The 19,579-nt window shown below is 38.1% G+C and overlaps 1 protein-coding gene across 1 annotated transcript in view; it reads left to right on the plus strand.

Moving 5' to 3' along the window:
• The first annotated feature begins 10,167 nt into the window (after positions 1-10,167).
• The window catches only part of SLC7A11 (solute carrier family 7 member 11), a 116,344-nt gene continuing 106,932 nt past the window's right edge, over positions 10,168-19,579 (plus strand). The window contains exons 1-2 of the mRNA XM_044681709.1: positions 10,168-10,444; positions 17,734-17,860. Of these exons, the coding sequence (XP_044537644.1) occupies positions 10,168-10,444; positions 17,734-17,860 (404 nt within the window). The remainder of the gene's footprint in view (positions 10,445-17,733; positions 17,861-19,579) is intronic.

A 19,579-nucleotide genomic window follows, 5' to 3' on the forward strand; every position in this document is an offset into this window, starting at 1 on the left:
CAGCCTTAGGAAGAGTAACACTTCTAGCCTAATACTAATGCCATCAACCTGGGTAGAAACTGCTGTGAACTACAGCCTGGAACGTGCTCCTATAGGTTCTATAGTCACATCTACCAAAGACCTAGAAAACAGTGCTTGTACCCCAAATTTTTAATACCATTAAGTGAGGGGAAATCAGAAACTAACATGATTTGATCAATGGAGATGAAATTAAAGAAGAAGAATTAATGTCTTATTTGACATCCTGCCCTAAGGACCATGGCACTTTTCTATCTGACTTATAGCTACAACCTTCTATATGTGCTTTTTCCCCCAAAAGAAAGAAAATTCCTTGAAAGCATGGATGGCTTTATTTTAAATTTATATCTTTAGTACTTGGTGTGTAATTTGAATCTGTTACCCTAAAAACTATGATCCCTAGCAAAACTAGGATTCCAGCACTCCACTCACTTCCTGTCATTATGTGCTGATGTAGACAGGATATAAATTGTGTGGAGTTCTGTCTCTCACCCGCTTTCCTTCCTGTCATGGCTTTGGTGGAGCAGAGATTTTTGAACAGGTAGAAAACTTAGTCATGTGGTTCTATTTTGTCAGATAATAAACTTTATAAAATAATACTTGAATTATTGGACATTAATTTAACACTTACATTTATGGTGACCAGAAGTGGGGTTCAGAACCCTTATTTCTCTCTGAGAGATTAGTTTGAAAAGAAACCACATTTCTTTTGCCTCGCCTAGGGAACTCTCTTTGGAGTTTTCCTAGCATTGCCTCCTGTTGATGCTGATCCTATCTCTTCCTGTTGCTGCTCCTCCTCCTCTTACTGCTGTTGATTGCTGTTGCTGCTGCTGATTGTTGCGAACGAAGTGGGAATCCTTGGAGCCATTCTCCAAACAAGCTGGGAGAGTATAAATCCCTCTTTCCCTTACATTGCTAACACCTAAGTGCTTGTTCACTGCTTGACTTGGAAGCAGGGATGTGTTTCTCTTCCTCCCCCCAAGGCAATAATTAGCCTCCTAAAGGGTTTTTATCTGAGGAGTGTTTCTACCTTCTTAACTTCCTGTCCATGTGGCAGGGGAAGCAAGCTGCTCCCTGGCTTTTTTACCCCTAGGGGAGAGGAGAAGGAAGGTTACTCTTCCAAGCAGGAAGTAGAATTGCAAGCATGGCCAACTCTATGAAAGAGTGGTGCATTACCTATCTCAAATAGCTCACAGTTTTAGAACGTCTTTTCTTCCTCCCATTCCTGGATGCACTGGTCCTTATGATTAGCTTGAATAAAACTGAGTTTCAGGGGAGAGATTCATCTCCCTATACCTCCTTGCCATTCTGGCCTGCCAAGTCTCTACAATACATCTAATATGAGATTCGTCCACACTATGTTAAGAAAGGAATTCTCCCTCACTATGGGAGATCCTAAAGGTGTGACCAAAAGGAACCCACATAGATGATGATACTGGGGAGGGGAAGGAACCTTAAAGAGCTGGAAGGTAGCTTTTAAGCCTTTTAGACTTCATTGTTTTATGAAAGTATCTGTATTGGAGTTGGAAAAAAGAACTCTTGAATTTAGTGCTGGTGTATTGTCAACTATATTGTATTTGCCGATTTTTTGTTTAAGATTTTATTTTGTTTGTTAAGTTCTGTTACAATATATTATTTTAAGTTACTGTGTTCTGGCTATTAGCTGTATATTCTGTTACATTTTCTTTATTTGTACTTTTCCCCTATGACTGGACTGGAGAAGATACTATTGTAAAAGTTGTTTGTAACAAGAAGTAAGGGTCCATTTAGTAGCTGAAGTGAAATGCTATAGCACTATTCCTCGCCTCCATATTAAAATGGATGAGATATATAAAAGACATTACTTTTAGAGCTATTACAGTTTCATGCCAAAGGAGGGAGCAATATTTTAGTTCCAGCCTCCACAGTACAATGGATAGGACATATAAAAGACATGCCTTTAGAGCTGTTACATTCCCATGCCAACGGAGGTAGCAAACCTAAGGGGTTGATTACCCCATGATGGGTTATAGTTTTATAAAGTTTTCCCAAGGGGCATGGAACCACTAAATGGCCCCCAAGAGGGAATATTTCAGCCAAGATTGAAAGCCATGAGCTTCAGTGGCTACCTGAACTTCAGTGGTTACCTGAGTGGATCCAAGTGTTGATCAACACCCTCCTCTGGGGGGATTGTATAATTGTCATAGGGATTGTATAATTCTCATAAAACTAAAAAAAACTTTTAAGAAGAAACATTTCAGGAAAAGGAACTTGATAACTCATTGAATCTAGAAGATGAATTGTTTGAAGAAGGCACCATGAAATTGCCTAAAGAAACCTCCAAAGCATCAGGAGATGAAGAATGAATCTTGGAGCATAATTGATTAAACTGTCGTGGGGTTGTAACACATTTATTTTGTATGTATACTCTTATGCCAAAGGGAACTGCCCCCTAATTGGCTTTTTGTCAGTGTATTGGTTTTGTTCTCTTTCCTTTTTATTCCCAAATTATTGTAATTTATTAGTTGATTATGTTTTAATGATCCATTGGGGAGACTAGTCTCCCAAAGGATTGTGGGGGGTTGTATAATTTGAATCTGTTACCCTAAAAACTACAGTCCCCAGCAAAACTATGATTCCCAGCAAAACTAGAATTCCCAGCACTCCACTAACTTCCTATCATTACATGCTGAGGTAGACAGGATATAAATTGTGTGGAGTTCTGTCTCTCACCCTTTTTCTTTCCTGTTGTGGCTTTGGTAGAGTGGGGATTTTTAAGCAGGTAGAAAACTTAGTCACATGGTTCTATTTTGTCAGATAATAAACTTTCTAAAAACAATACTTGAAGTAGTAAACATTTATTTAACTCTTATATTAGCCTAATATTTTGCACATAGTAAATGTTTAATAAAGGCTTTATTCATTCATTTGTTATTCTTCCTCATCTTTGTCCCTAGCTGTTCTGAAGCAAACAAGATATAGTGTGAAAGGCATTGAATTTGGGCTCAGAAGACTAGTTTTCAAATTCTGGGTCTGAGAACATACCTCTTTGACTTTAGGTAAGTTACTTAATCTCTTTGAGCCTCATTTTCCTCATCTTCAAAATGGAGACCAGACAAGACTAATTTTCTTCTAGTTTTAAGTCTATGATCCTGTGAGCTAAGCAGGGGCAAGGTACCTGTCAGAATAAATGGGATAATGACAAAGGCTTCTTTTTCTCTACTAAGGTTAGTGATCTGTGGTTTGGATAGAAAAAAGGGTTAATAAGAGTTGATACACAAGAAAAACAAGCATGTAGTGAGAGAATACTATTTTTTCATCAGTGAAAATAAGCAAATTGACTCGGATGAACTACATCATACTGTAGTAGGATGCAACAAGAACTCAAAGATTGTTTCATTGTCATGAGAAATCTCTGGAAAATTATGGAGAATGGGGGATGTTCTGTAGGATTTGTGGGGAAAGGGAAGGGAATAAGCATTTACAGCGCTAGAATAAAGAAAGAAATAAGAATTTACTAAGTACCTTCTATCATACAGGTGGCATCTAGGCAGCAGAGTAGATAAAGTCCTGGGCCTGAGTCAAGAAGACTCTTCCTGAGTTCAAATTTGACCTCAGATACTTACTGGATATGTGACCCTGGGCAAGTCATTTAACTCTGCCTCAGTTCCTCCACTGCAAAATCCATTTCTTTGCCAAGTATCTCCAGTATTTTTGTCATGAAAAACCCAAATGGCATCATGAAGAGTCTGACAGGACTATAAGAACTATAAGAAAAACACATGCGACAGACATTGTGTTTTTAAGTGCTTGATAAATATATCCTATTTGATCCTCACAATGAGCCTGGCAGGTTGGTGCTTTATTTGCTCCATTAAATAGTTGGGAAAGCTGAGGCAAGTAAGTAGGTTGCTCAGAATCACAAGGTAGTATGCTTTTAAGGCTAAATGTAATTCAGATATTGTTGACCAAGCCCAGTTTCTAACCATTGTATCACTGAGGTCTCTGATTATAGGCGTGTCCCATTGTTTAAAATAAAGGAAGAAGGATCTTTTAAGTCATAGGCAAATCAGTTACAGTTTCTAGTAAAATTCTAAAATGTTTTATTAAAGGTTTGGTTTGTGAACCTTTAGAAATGAATAGCTTGCCTTTATCAAGAATGTATCTTTCAGGAGGAAAAAAAACCCTCTTTTTCTCTTTTCCTTTTCCTTTTTTTTAATAGAACCATTGCTACTAAGAGATAGCATAGTGCAGTGTGAAGGGTGACAAATTTAGAAACAGAGGAGATGGGTTCAAATCCCATTTTGATAAATTGATAGCTATAGGGTCATGGGCAACTCGTTTAATTTAACTGATTTTCTATTTCTTCATCAGATAATAGTAATGTCTACCTACTCATTATATTTGAGGATTTTAAGAGGTAAAGCATTGAACTGCTTTTAAAACTTTAAATTCCTGTATAAATATTGCTTATTATTAAATTACATAATATATCGGATTTCACTTAAGTCTAAAAGTTTCTCAAGTCATCCTTATGGATAAGATAGAGATAGGTAGACCAGATGATAGTTGAATACGTTAGATTAAGAACTGATTTAATGCTTGGACCCAAATAATGGCACAGGTTCACATTCTACATGAAATCAACAACATATTTTCAAATATAAATTTGAAAATGGCCATCAATGGTTACATAAACAGGACTCATGCTAAATATTTATTAACAATGCCAGATTATTTAAAAATTGGTTCAATTCCATAGAGGAAGAGGAATCTACTTGCTGTGTCTATAACCTTAAGATTCCAAAACATACATTAAAAAAAATATTTAAATTCCTCTTCTTGTACTCCTAGTAGCCTATGGGATTGTGTCACACAATGCAGGGGAAGATGAGACAGCTTTCCATATATAACTTATAGCTGAAACTTTCCATATGTTTTGTTTCCCCCATTAGAATGTAAGCTCCTTGAGAGCAGGGACTGTCTAAATTTTCTTTTTGTATGTCCATCACTTGGCGAAGTGCTTCAGAAGGCCTTTTTTTAATTAATTAATTCATTCATTCATTTCACTGATGTGGGGATGGCAGTTTTCCAGACTACATCAGGAAGGAAACATAGAGCCTCAATCTCCATATCCTAATTATGGTTGTGCCTCTTCAGCAAGTAAATAATCATTTGTTGAGCACCTATTTATGTATCAAACATTGTGCTAAATGTATGAAACTTGTAGAGTAATACAAGTTCTGATTTTGTAGGTAGATGGAAGGAGATTTTTGTCACAGGAACCTTTGCCTAATGCCCTGTCTTGGTGGGGATTTATTCGACCTAACTGGCTAAGCAGAAGTGGTTGAAACTTTGAGGGCACTGGTTTATCTTCAGATGATTTCCCCCATGAATGTCATAAGAAGGATACTTTTGAAGGCAGAGACACTTGCTTCATATGGAACAAAGTGTAGTTCCTCTTCAGAATTAACCAGACTTCCTGTCTTAGAGGACAATAAGTTAGGGATGACCTATTAGTGCTGGTGACTCTTCAGCTAGTGTGTGGGAGCAAGCTGTTACCTACAGACCATTTCACATGGCAGTTCTCAATCCAGGATGAAATGGGTACAGGCAGTAAGTTTGGAGAGGAATGTCTCTAGCACTACTTTCCTTGCTGAGAATTCCTGTGGCAGAGGTATTCCCTTTTAAAGGAATGGAAACTTGGGAGAATGGGGGATACATAGTATAGATGAGAGAACACTGGATTCAAGGCCTGGTTGTTACTTCTACCTTTGTGACCTTAAGCAGGTCCCCAAATCTCCTTGTGCTTCAGTTTTCTCATCTATAAAATGAGGGAAATGAATTAGATGACCTCTGAAGTTCCTTCCAGTTCTCTATCCATGACCCCCAGCCCTTTCTTACTAAAGCATTTTTTTCAATACTTTTTTTTTATTGAAAAAGACAATATAAGGTAGGAAGCAGAGAATAATAAGAGAAAAACAATCCTCCCCCCCCCCTTATTTTCTCTTTCTTAGCTGTAAAAGAGTATAAAAGAGGAAGATGGACCATATTATTTTTTGAAAGACAAGTCTGGAAAAGGCTTCAGTTGGGACCTTGAAAGTGAACTTGTATGCCTCAGGGACATTTTATAAATATAGTGGGCATGCTCAGGCATTGTCCGGGGAGCTCATTGCCCGCACTTAGTTTTGTACTGAGTCAACTAGGTGGCACAGTGGATAGAGTACTAGAACTGGAGTTAGGAAAAATCATTTCCCTCATTTCAAATATGGCTTCAGACATTTACTAGGTACTAGGCAAGTCACTTAACCCTTTTGGTCTCAGTTTCCTCATCTGTAAAATGAGCTGGAGAAGGAGATGACAAATCGCTCCAGGATCTTTGCCAAGAAATTCCCAAATAGGGTCATGAAGAGTTGGACATGACTAAAATCAACTAAGTAACAAATTTTTGCATTGATGATTTCTTCTAGAACCTTAGTACCCTAATATCTTAATACATACATACCCTGACTGGTTGATGCCTCTTTAACACCATAATGATTAGTCAGCTGACTTAGAAGACCTAAAACCAAAAAGAATTAAGAAGACCTGAGATCAAAACTCAACCTAGATACTTAGTAAGCAAGTCATTAAATCTCATCTTCTTCATTTGTAAAATGGAAATAGGAACACTTTTTGCATGTTCCTGGAATCTGTTTTTCCCTTTCCTATTCCCATTTTATGGTAATCAAAGAATTTTCAAGATGGAAGAAACTTGAGTGACCATCAAGTTCAACTTGTATATGAAATGAGTGTATGCTGTAACACACCAGACAATAGTCATTCAGCCTCTTCCTAGAGACATTCAGTAAGAGGGAAAGTAATATTTTTCAAAGTAACGTGTTTGACTTATGGATAGTTCTTATTATTAAGAAATTGGATTTCCCCTCCCCTCCTATATCAAGCCTAAATCTCTTCTTTGTAACCTTTGCCTGTTATTCCTGGTTCTACCATCTGGGTCCAAAAGAGATACAAAGAGATTTACAAGCTTTAGAGTTTAAACAAATGCCATGTTTTGTTTGTTTGTTTGTTTTGACATTGATTGATGGTTGATGGTTCACTGCTAGCTAATATATTAGCAAAGAATTAATCTTGTCAAAGAAATTTAGGTCAGATCAAAGATTTCATAATATGGGAACAATGAAAACATGGAATAATTCCTGGATGAGGTAAGAGAAATAGAGACTTTTCCTTACAAAGCAAAGCATGAGGTTTGAAGTAAGATGGCCTGCATTTGAATGTTGACTCTAGTGCAGAATGCTTGTGAAGTCTTAGGCACTTCCTTTCTCTGAAACTCACTTTCTGCCTCTGTAATATGGGGTCTGCTAGGTGGAGTAGTGGATAGAACTCTGGGTCTGGAATCAGGAAGACTTGACTAGCTGTGTGAACTTGGGGAGGTCACTTAACGTCTGTCTGCCTCAGTTCCCTCATCTGTAAAACCGAAATAATAATAGCACCAACTTTCCAGTAAGGATCAAATGAAGGGCTTAGCACAGTTCCTGGAATGTTGTCAGTGAACAATAAATATTATTATTATTATTATTATTATTATTATTGTTGTTGTTGTTGTTGTTGTTGTTGTTGTTATTAAGTGAGGTATTTGGACAACATGATCTGTTCTTCCTTACAATCAGAGCTATTGAAAAAAATGTGGTCTACCTTGAGAATAATGGATTCTCTTCAAGAAAAACCTTCAAGTAAAGTTGAATGTCCACATTTTAGAGATGATACAGAGGAAATTCTTAACGTGATAGAGTCTGAACTAGATCACTCATGTCTGTTCCAATTCTTACATTCAGTGTGGTACAACAGGATATTGGACTAGGAATCTCAAAGAGCAGGGTTTGAGTCCTGCTGTGGTATCTAATAGTTGTATTACCAAGGGATAAGACAGTCCCTTTCTTGGAAACTCAGTTTCTTTATCTATGAAATGGGGTTATGGTTCTGAGATTCAGTGGTTATTGTGAGATACAAAGGAAATCATTGATGTAATGCTTTTATATTTTGGGGAATCTTTTAAAAACGTTTATGGAGAGCTTTGGAAAGTCATTTGTTATCATTTACATGGTCCCTTGTAGCTCAAAAGCCTACTGAAGCACCCTTCTTCATATTCCCATGTGGGTAAGGCTGTAGTAAATATCCTGGAGGATAGATAATTGGGCAGAAGTAGAACTGAACATTCCAGGACTATGAACCTGGCTTTCTCCAGCCTTCTACCTCCTCTTACTCCCCTCACCTTCACACTTCTCTGACATGCTTTATTTGATTTTTGTCTGATTCCTCAGAAGTCAGTTGAGTGATGAGTGCAAAGGAGTGATAATGTAACTTCTTGTGCTCCTGGAATCCAAAACCACAGGTAACAGCAGCCAATCACTGACACAGAAGCTTGTGATTCTCTTGGCACCCGTTTCAGAGGTTGTTGATGGAGGGAGTTAGAGGGCTTGAAAATCCTTGACACTTTTTAATGTTTCTTTCCATGTGAATATATTTTTTTAAAATCAAAACTGATTTTAGAAACCTGATTCTCTCTCTCTCTCTCTCTCTCTCTCTCTCTCTCTCTCTCTTTCCCCCTCCCCCATCCTTCCACCATAAACTTAATAACTGTAGACACTGTAGACAAGTCAGTGCCTCTCTTGGAAACTCAGTTTTATCATCTGTGAAATGGGGCTGATAATATTTGTAGTTTGATCTGGCAGGATTATTGCAAAACCCAAGAATACAAATGGGTATAGAGAACACCAAACGCCCTTCACTAAGGAAGGTATACAATTGAGTGGTAAAGTGACTCACCCAAAGTCAAAAAACTTGTATGTGACAGGGGTTCAAGTCTGGAACCCAGTTCTCTTTAACTTCAGTAGTTGGACTTCTGTCCCTTAACCCTCTTTGCTTCTACAAGTACCTTTAGGGAACAAACATGCTCCTGAGGGATACCAATTTACAAAAAAGAAAAATCCTTAGGAAATCACCACAGAATCTGAAAATCTGAAAATGATTCTGGGTGGGGTAAAAGGTGGTTTTTAAGTACAGTCATATTCTCAAGGATTGCACTTTCGTAGTGGGGAAATTTAAATGTATTGTAGTCTGAGTAAAAAAAAAAAAAAAGCACTCTTGATGCGGTTTCAGTCTCCCCCCAGCTCCTTTTCAAGATGAGTCACAATCCTGTTCGTGACAAGAAAGGTGTTGAGGAAATAGGGACTTATTTCTTTGCACAAGTTAGATTTGGTCGTGTTGCTAAGCAACCTAAAGTTGTCTTTTCTTTCTTTTTTTTTAAGGAAGTAAAAAGGTAGAGGGGTAGCAGGGTGGGACGCGGTGTCACAGTGAGAATTTTGTTATTTGGGGATTCCTTTCCTGGCTAACTCATCTAAAGTGTGCGTTTCTGTGCGTGTGCGTGTGCGTACGGGGCGGGAGGAGAGAGCCTATCTAGAAATTAAGTTGATCTTTCCTGTTTCGCGTTTTCTTTTTCCTTCTGGCCGAAGAGCCCTGGGGCCTCCCTGAGAGTTGCTCTCCACCTCTGGGAGGGTCTGTGTGTGTTTCCTCCTCCTGGATTGGCTCCTTGAGGCCTTTTAAGTGCAGGCTTTGTTCTCTAGAAACCTCAGGTCAGTCCTGCTACATGCTGCTACTGTTTGGGGAAAAGGAAAAAAAAAAAAAAAAAAAAGAGCTGAGTAATGCTGAGCCTTCTCATGTGGCTGATGCAAACCTGGAGAATTTGCATCATCATTTAGTAGGAGTAAGTTGGTGTGACAGGAGCTTAAATACAAGCGCCAGAGGAAACCGAGCTAGTATCTGATGACTGGGCAGCAGCAGCAGTAGCAGCAGCGGCAGGGATACAGTGGATGATTCGGGTAGCTATGGAGAGAGAGGCACAGGTGTTCTTGAGGAGTAATTAGAGAGGCTAGAAGAGTAAAATACACCTTTGTGGTTCATACCTGGGAACACTACCGCAGCGTGAGAAACGGGCAACAAGGAAAGGAAACGAGCCGAGCTCAGTCAGGGATCGGGGAGCCCAGAACTTGTTTTGAAAGTTTTCTCCTCTTCCTCCTTTCTCCTCTTCCTCTCTCTCACACTTTTAAGCCTTTCTTCCCCCCTTCTTTTCTTTCTGTTTCTCCTGTTGAGATTGGTAGAATTCCCACTATGGTCAGGAAGTCTGTAGTGTCCGCCATCTCCAATGGAAGCTACCTCCAGGGGGATGCCCATGGTCACTTGCCCACCGTGGGGAGCAAAGAGCCCTTGGAGCAGGAGAGGGTGGTATTGAAGAAAAAAATCACGCTGCTGAGGGGCATCTCCATCATCATTGGCACCATCATCGGGGCTGGCATCTTTATCTCCCCCAAAGGAGTTCTCCAAAACACGGGCTCTGTAGGCATGTCTCTGATCGTCTGGACAGTCTGTGGGATCCTGTCTCTGTTTGGTGAGTTTGTGTTTAAAAGTGGAGCCCCTGAGGGTATTCTGTGGGAGGATGCTACTGGGCATTCAGCCTGGCATACTGATTCGGGAGGTGAAGGACTCTTTTGCTAGAAAAATTTGAGTTGTTGTTGTTCAGTCTTGTCTGACTCTTTCTGATCCCATGGACCACAGCTATCCACAGGGTGTTCTTGGCTAGGATTCTGGAGTAGCTTGCCATTTCCTTCTCCAGTGGATCCTTCTGTCTGGCAATCATAGGTTAAGTGACTTGCCCAGGGTCATATGGATAGGAGGTCATATGTGAGGCCAAATTCAAATTCGGGTCTTCCTGACTCCAAGTTTGGCTGTCTATTCACTGTGCCATCTAGCTGCCTTCCATAATTAAAGTATTTGAGTAGTAATGAATAGAAATCATTAGTGCCTCCTTCAGTAGTAGAGTCAAAATCATGAAAGCTATCTAGGAGTTCCTGGATAGCTTGAATAGAATTTCCCCTTCCTTCCCTAAACTCTTTTAGTTTCCTTTCTTCATGAAGAGAAAATATTTTTATTTCTTTTCTTTATAGTGATGGGAATAAGCATTTATTTTTATTGCCTATAAAAAAAAGCAAATGCTGATAGTTGTGCTTGTCTGGGCAGTGCTTGAGCAGAGCCCTTGAAGCCCCTGTGAGATTTGTTTTGGCCTAGTTAGATCAGTGCTACAACTCTAACGGGAGTTTTCCTGACTTCTTATTGGTGAAACAAATGGTGAGGCAGTGTTCTTCCTTAAAACACACACACACACACACACACACACACTCTCATACATACACCACCTTTATTGGCCTGACATTTCCCTATGAACCACTACACTGCAGAAAGATGTTGGCTGGACATGGTATGTAAGAGTTCTGTCCTTAAATGAGTAGAGAAAATAATTAGTATATGATAAGTTTTCTTCTTATCCACTTTCACCACCCCCTATATCTGTGACTTATATTGATCTAGGTTGAGTGAGAGTCTAAGTGGTTTATTCAGAATCATTTTCTTTACTTGTGTCATTCTGTTGTCCCAGTGAGTTTGGTGACAATATGGCTGGCCTTGGGGGAAGCTCAATGACCCTCATGGGGAAAAAATGAAAAGAAGCTTCCTCTCCCAATTTGGATGGTTGTATTAACAGCTGAATGAAAGAATTATGGGAAATTCCAAAAGCTATCTACTCAAGAAGTCAAATAAAAATTCAATCACTTCAATTCAAGAAGTATCATTTGAGTTTCCATTAAATGTCAGGCCTATACAATTATCTGTGGCCTAAATATTGAGCTAGTTTGGATAGGATATCATTTTCTTCCCTTATCCCCATCTGTTGTCCCAAAGAGTTTGGGACAAGATGCCTTCAGTGAAACTCAATGAGCCTGTGTTGGCGCAGTACATGAAGCCGCATCAGTCGATGGTCTGACAAAGAACAGAAAGCTAAATATGCCCTTTTACAGCAAGATTAGTCTTAAGTAACTTTGCTTAAGAATCAAGTTGAGTACATTTTGATTCCAGAGTGATATAGCAGAAAGACTGCTGGAAGGAAAGTCAGAGAATCTGAATCAGGGCACTGCCACTTTGTGACTTTAGTCAAGCTCCTTAATTTCTTTTTGGCCTCAGTTTCCTAATCCGTAAAATCGGAGAGTTGAAATAGATGATTTCTAAGGTCACTTTCAGCTCTGACTTTGATCCTATGAATGTACTGACCTTTCAAACAACCCCTCCTAGAATATGCACCAAGTTACTTTTCTAAAGGTTTTGCTGAGTTATTCATATTTTCCTGGACTTTGAAATATCCCATTCTAATGATCTTTCTATTCAACTTCAGAACTCAGAGTTCCCTTATAAGAAAATTTGTTGTTCTGTTCAATAGTTTCCAGTTGTGCCCAACACTTTGAGATCCCATTAGGGTTTTCTTGGCAAAGATACCAGAGCACTTTGCTGTTTCCTCCTCCAGTTCATTTTACAGTTGAGGAACATGAGGCAAATAAGGTTAAACAACTTGCTCAGGGTCACACAGCTAGTAATTACTTAAGGCTGGATTCGAATTTAGCTTTTTCTAACTCCAGGCCTGACACTATCCACTGTATCACCTTCCTTTCCATAAGCAAATATACATGGATATAAAATCAGTTGACTGGATCTCATAAACTCTAGCATTAAATAAAGGAGTGGAATATTCTAGGACAAATTTGTAAGAGTTGACAGTTTGCCTTTTCCTACCTTCAATCAGCTAGACTTTATATTACCATTAGTTGTATTTTTTTTTCTTTTAGTCTACAACTGCCCCTTCTTCAGTATAGGCAGTTTCTGCCAGGGAAGTTCTCTCCACCAACTTGGATCATCCACCTATAATCTTACATATTTGTTTGGGATACTGAAGGTTGTGACATGCCCATGCTCATGGACGCACAGTGGATCAAAGGAGAACTTCAAACCAGGTCTCGGGTTCTGAGGCTAGTTCTCTAACTTTGTACAGCCTGCTTATTTTAGTGGTAATCTTATTGGATCTTCACTGACATAATTGTATTCTTCCTTTGTGGATAACCAAGATAAACTTCAATTAATGTGATTCTGATGATTTTATTAGAGTATACTAGTTTTTTTTTACTAGTTAGTAAACTAGAGTTTACTAGAGTACCAGAGTTCTTGGGACAGTATATGATATCAAAATAGTTCCATGCTCTGTCTTTATAGAGTATATAAGAGCTAATATCAGTCTCAGAAACCTACTTGCACAAATGAGAAAATGAACATTCAGATTTAGTATGACTAGGCCAGAATTATGTAGATTAAATAAAAGGGCAGATATATGAACCTACATCCCTTTACTCCACATTTCATAATCTTTTTACTAAATAACAGAATCCCTCTAACCACAGAGAAATGTAGCCTATACTTTCTTGTACCTAGGAAATTATATCCTTGATTCGACATCTAGTATAGTCAATGTAAATGAATTAAGATCACTAAGGAAACATCTATATTATTTTATGTATCAAAAATTGCTTTTGCATGCATAATTCCACTAAGTAGATTTATGCATAGAGAATATTTTAAGGATTAAAACAAACTAATTAATCAAAAACATTTATTAAACTCTGGAGAATCTTAGAATCTGAGTTTGAATCCCAGTCTGTCATTTACTCCCTGTGTGACCTTGGACAAGTCTTTGAGCTTTAGAGGTAATCTCTCTGGAATTAAGTCTCCTCATCTGAAAAATTATAGGTTTATATTTCATGACCTTTAAGTTCAAGATCTCGAATTCTATGACTGTGTGTCATGAGCTATGTAGGTGCAGAGCATACAAAAACAAAAATCAAACAGCCTTTTTCTTCAAATAAGCTTATATTCTACTGAGGAAGAACTCATATACGTAAATAAGTATAGACAGAATATGTGCAAAATGAATATGAAGTAATTATGCACATAATAGAATATCTCATGTCCATTCACACATGTGCACAGAGACACTACACACATGTAAACACAAGTGTGGTTATACACATGTGTGTACAATATATACAAATATATAGAACGCATATAGACATGATGTGCATAATATTTTATTATAGTTATTATTATACATGATATAATCACAATAAACATATTCATATACACCTGCTTAATAATCTGCTTATTTATTTATTTTTAAAACAGAATCATGCTGGTCATCTCATAACTAACCAGTTGTTAAACTTTCAGTGTGAGCATTTAATCTTTGGAAATCTGCAAATGCTACAAATTGAGACTTGAATGACTATTTTGTTTCTTTTTTAGACCTGAGAAAGTGATGGAGAAAATGTTTATAATGCAGATTAAACTTTAAAGTATCTCCAGGGAACTGGTTGTTAAAAAATTACCAGCAAACCTATATTTGTGTATATGAGTGTGTGTGTTTGTGGGTTTGTATATTCCAGTGATTCCCAAAGTGGGCGCTACTGCCCTCTAGTGAGTGCTGCAGCAATCCAGGGGAGTTGGTGATGGCCACACTTTTTTTGTATTACCTTCTATTCTCAGTTCAATAAATAGTTTCATAATTTCCAGGGGGCGCTAAGTAATATTTTTTCTGGAAAGGGGGCAGTAGGCCAAACAAGTTTGGGAACCACTGGTATATACAGAGGCAGCCTGCTCACATGGATAGAGTACTGAACTTAAAGTTAGAAAGACAAGTTCAAAATCCACCTTTGATACTGTACTGCCATGGGCAAGTCATTAAATCTCTTGGGTCCTCAGTTTCTTCATCTGTAAAACATCAAAAATAATACCATTAGTACCTAATTTCTTTGTTTATCTAAGGCAGTTAATAGGAAAGATAAATGCACCCATGACCATCACTGCACCCCTGGATTGCTGCAGCACCCACCAGGGGGTGGTGGCACCCACTTTGGGAATCACTGATCTAGGGGATGGTATAAATATATAAATATATGCTATTCTTTTTTCTGTCATTATCCACCATCCATCAAAGGTTTTCTTAATACCTAAGCCTCAAGCACACAAGCTTCAGCATATGGGAATACCTGGATTCTCCATCTATTTGGTGATCTTCATCTGATGAGTTGGAGGAGTTTCTCCAGATGTCCAAAAGCATGGCCCAGTTCTAGACTCCTAATCCAGATGGATCCTTGAGATATTACCATATAATAGTCAATAATAATGGACTTTTGGCATCTTTTAGAGGCAGTGTGGAGTAGTTGATGGAAGAAGAGTCAGACAGTTTTGTGGTTAAATGTCTTCCTTTTGGGACTAAAAAAACTATTTGAGCCAATTTGTGTTGTCATTAACTTCAGTGTAATGGAGGATTTACCTAATAAGTAAGTTATAGAAAGGTGCATGCATGTGACTAACACAGATACAAAATGTTTTAACACATGTTACATGTATTTTTATAAATGTGAAAATATGTACATTATTTGTATGTGTGTGTATTTTAAATATAAAAGAATCTGTTCTGTTGAATTTTATTGTGAAAATATCTCTATAAGTGGGCATTTCAATTTAGTTCAGTTCCATAAGCATTTTTTTACTGGCTACTTTTGCCAGATACTAGGTAGGTCCCCAGGAAATAAAGAAAATAAAAAGAAAGAAAGAAAAATCAAATAGTCCCTGCCATCAGACAGCTTGCATTCTGGATAGAGAAGTAGTGGTGGTGGTTAAACATGTACATAGACAATTGTGATGCAAGATAACTCACTGAAAGAGAGATGATGGCAAACCTGGAAGAGATTTGCATCCTCATGTATCCCTTTCAGATAGACAAGACATTATTATTCCTATTTTGTAAGTGAAGAAACTGAGGCATTTCATAAATATTTCTTGACGAATCACATCTGAAACAGAGGAGGTTCACCAGAGAAATGCTGTTTGGGGGATTTAGTTTAGTTTTCACTAAACTTAACTTAACTTGTTTTCACTAAACTTAACTTAACTTGTGTTCTCTGATAGCTTATTGCTAGGAGTATGCTCTCCTATGAATCTATTTATCTCTGTTTGCCTATTATATATCACTGTATTAGCAGGAGTCTGAGAGAAGTGCCACTTCACCAGGAAACCAAACAAAATAAAAAGGAAAAAAAAAACTTTAGTTGCCCCAAATGCTCCAAAGCTCTGGAACCAGGCTTATGGAAGCCAGAGCTTTGACTCTGGACCTTTGAAGGGTGTAGTGTCAATAGATGGATTACACATCTTGTTCTGAACTTTTCATATCTGGACTCTGACAGTCTGAGACCTCTGACTGGAAAATTCCTTCATTCAGAGCTTAACAGGTTAAAGCTGGGGGCAATCATCCTGGTGTGTTAACAGAGAGCAAGTTTAGCTATTTATTGATTCCTCTGGTGGCAGGCAGGTCTCCTGCTGGCCTTTAACAATAAAAATGCTAACCAGATCTTCTGGATAACCCTCCAATAGTAGGACTGGCTTTCAACAGTGCCTGCTTACAATGTCTTACATTTATTTTGTTCATCTATTTCTGTCTTATGCTAGAGATGTGCTATGTGAGATTTTAAAAGCCTCTGAATAGTCAAAAGGTACTCCTGTTGGACAGTTCCAAGTGATGATTCTCTGGTATCATAAAGACCTTTTCAGTGCCTATAGCCCAAAGCAGATTGTACTATCATGTGATGTTTACTCTAGAACTAAGCAAATAATTTCCTTTTGAATTATATTAGCAAAATAATGGGAGTATTGTTTCATGGTTAGTTTACCCTAGCTGGAGGAACATGAATTAAGGCAGGACATATTTTTGTTTTCCTTTCAACTTTCCCAGAAGGAGGTGTCCATCCAAGAGATTTGACCTGGCTCTAATTCAGAGAACTCTTGTACGTGATTTAGCTATGTGATTTACAGATACATCCTTCAAGCTTAAAACTATTAAAGTGTACAAACTGAAACTTCCTTTTAAAAAGAATTCTTTATAATTCTTTGACATGGTAGCACGAGGATTCAGAGCAATCTCAGAGAAAGAATGGGGTCACTTGTAGGAAATGATACGTTAAACGTGCTATCCATTAAAGGAAAAATATTAATAATAGCAATATACTCTGTTTTAGGCTCAAGTCTGCCAGAAACAATTTTAATCAGTTTATAGCCAAGCTATTTCTAGATTTTTACAGTTGGAGAAACTGAAGCAAACAGAGATTAAGTAACTTGTCAAGAGTCACACTGCTAATAAGAATCCGAGGCAGGTTTTGAAACGAGTTCTTTCTGACTCTAGGCACATCACTCTCTCCACTGTGCCATGTAGCCACCTCCTTGGGAGGATCTGGTGGGCACGGAAATAAAATGATATTTTCTCATTTGAAAAGATAACCCACCTAACAACTGATACTTATACAATGTGTCCCAAAACCTTAGTGCAATTTTAAGATTCAGTAATTTACTTAAAACTTAAAGCATACATGGTAAGGTTAGCTAAGCTTTTGAAACTCAGAATTGCTCTAAGATTTTTTGGGACACACTGAATAGTATTTTAGAATATTTTTAGATTAAATTTTGCAAATGATTTATAGACAATAGCTCATTATAAGGAACATTCCCTCAGGGAGTTAACTTGACTTCCTAACTCATGTAGTTAGTAAGTCCCAATGACTGACTTTGAACTTGGGTTTCTCCTGAGTCCACATTTAGCTCTCAAGACAGAGGTGCTATTTTCCAGGTGGCCCTTTGCCTAAAGATTCTGCTCTACTGCCACCTGAATATTTTAACATGATTTTTTTTCATTAATTTTTTTCTTTTCTTCCCTCCTCTTCTCTTCTTCTCTTTCTTTGAATTAATCTCTAACAGGAGCTTTATCTTACGCTGAATTGGGAACATGTATAAAGAAATCTGGTGGTCACTATACTTATATCTTGGAAGTCTTTGGACCTTTGCCAGCTTTCGTCAGAGTCTGGGTGGAGCTGCTTATAATACGGTGAGCATAAAGGTTTGCTTTACTTATCTTCTGGCTTTCACCTGTAGTGTACTTCTAAGTCACCTGGACTGCTTCCAGCTAATAAAGGTTATGTGGCCCATGCGTTTCAACAGGAAATATGGGGGAGGCAAAAAGCCCTGGCTTCAGTCTGGCCTCTGAAATATAATAGTTTGGTGATCATGGACAATTTATGTCCTTTATTCTTTCAGAGCCTTAGGCAACTCTTCACAGTGGTCAAAATGAATTGGTGGAAGAAGCTGCTTTATCAAGGGTTCCATTTGTTAATGAAATCATGTGCCTGGACTCTCCTCCCCCTCCCCCCCCCCGAGAAAAAAGAAAGAAAGATAGTTCTATATGTTTAAGATACGCACACATACATACATACTTAAATATAATACTGCATTTACTGTATTCAAAATGACAACATTTGCTTTATGAATTTTAATAGTTGACAAACATTTAGCAAATGCCAAAGCACTATGGTAAGGATATTTCTATTTTATTTGCTGCTATTATATTGCCCAAACATGGTAAAACATCACAAGTATCCAATGTTTCACAGGCTTTCCATTATTCAGTTTGCAGTCCTAGCAAATAGATTTGGTTTGGGTGGGGGTGGGGGGGCTACAGAACATGAAATTACCCATTGGAATAGCCAAATGATGTCTTGAGAATGGATTATTCAGACCTTGCCCAGACAAGAGTGCAATGTGAGCATGACTTGAAACTTTCATTGACTCCAAATTGCATAACTAAGCCCTTATATTTTACTCCATTCTAGTGGTTAAGAAGCTTTCCTGTCCTTCCCAGCTCTCTTGGTGTGTCACTGAGCCTCCTTAGGTACTTCTTCCTGAGTAGTGTGATTATTCTGTAGTGACTCACTTCCTCCCTAAAGAATCTAAGAATGCAGTTATGTAAGCATTCTTTGCTCTTATTGTTGAAATTGATCTTCCTGATTTCTTGGTTTTAAATTCTATCCAATAATGCTAAGTCACTCTGAATCGCAGTTAGTACAAACATACACATGCGTGTGTACACAATAAACAACCTTTTAATACCCTCTCATGCCTTAAAAATTGTCGTCGTCCAAACCTCCCAATTTGCAGATGAAGCCACCATGTTCCCATTCCAAAGTCTTTCCAGACTAACCAGGGGAAACATACCCTGAGTGTCTAATTTATCAGAAATGCATTGCCGAGTTCCCATGGAAGCTTTTATTTCTGTCTCCCGCAGCACAGAGGCAATTGATTTACTGTTAGAGAATGGACTTGGCACCAGTGATGATGATTTCCATGGTCAAAGGAATCCCTCTTTTAACAAAAAGTTACAAAGAAGCAGTGCCCTCCCTATCCCCCCCCCCCTTTAGTGGAATTGGTTTTCATTTTAAATGTCTTTTCATTATTTTAACTTTGTCATAGTGGAATCACAATGAGGAAGTAATTTCTTCACCCCCCTCTAAAAATCTTCTCCTGTCACTTTCCCAGCTTTGAATTTGCATGTGCACTCTTTCCAGGCTCTCCTCCAGGCTTTTCTACACCTATTAACTCAATGAATGAACGTTAATTAGGTGCCTACTGTAGGCCAAGTACTGTACTAAACTTTAGGATGAAAAAAGGGGCAGAAGACAATTCATGCCCTCAAGGAATTTACAGTCTAATGGGGGAAAGGCCCAGCAAACAGATGTATCCAAACAAAACTATGTGCTAGATAAAGAGGAAA

Source organism: Gracilinanus agilis, chromosome 6 (genome assembly GCF_016433145.1).
Source record: "Gracilinanus agilis isolate LMUSP501 chromosome 6, AgileGrace, whole genome shotgun sequence".
In the NCBI taxonomy this organism is placed as follows: Eukaryota; Metazoa; Chordata; class Mammalia; order Didelphimorphia; family Didelphidae; genus Gracilinanus; species Gracilinanus agilis.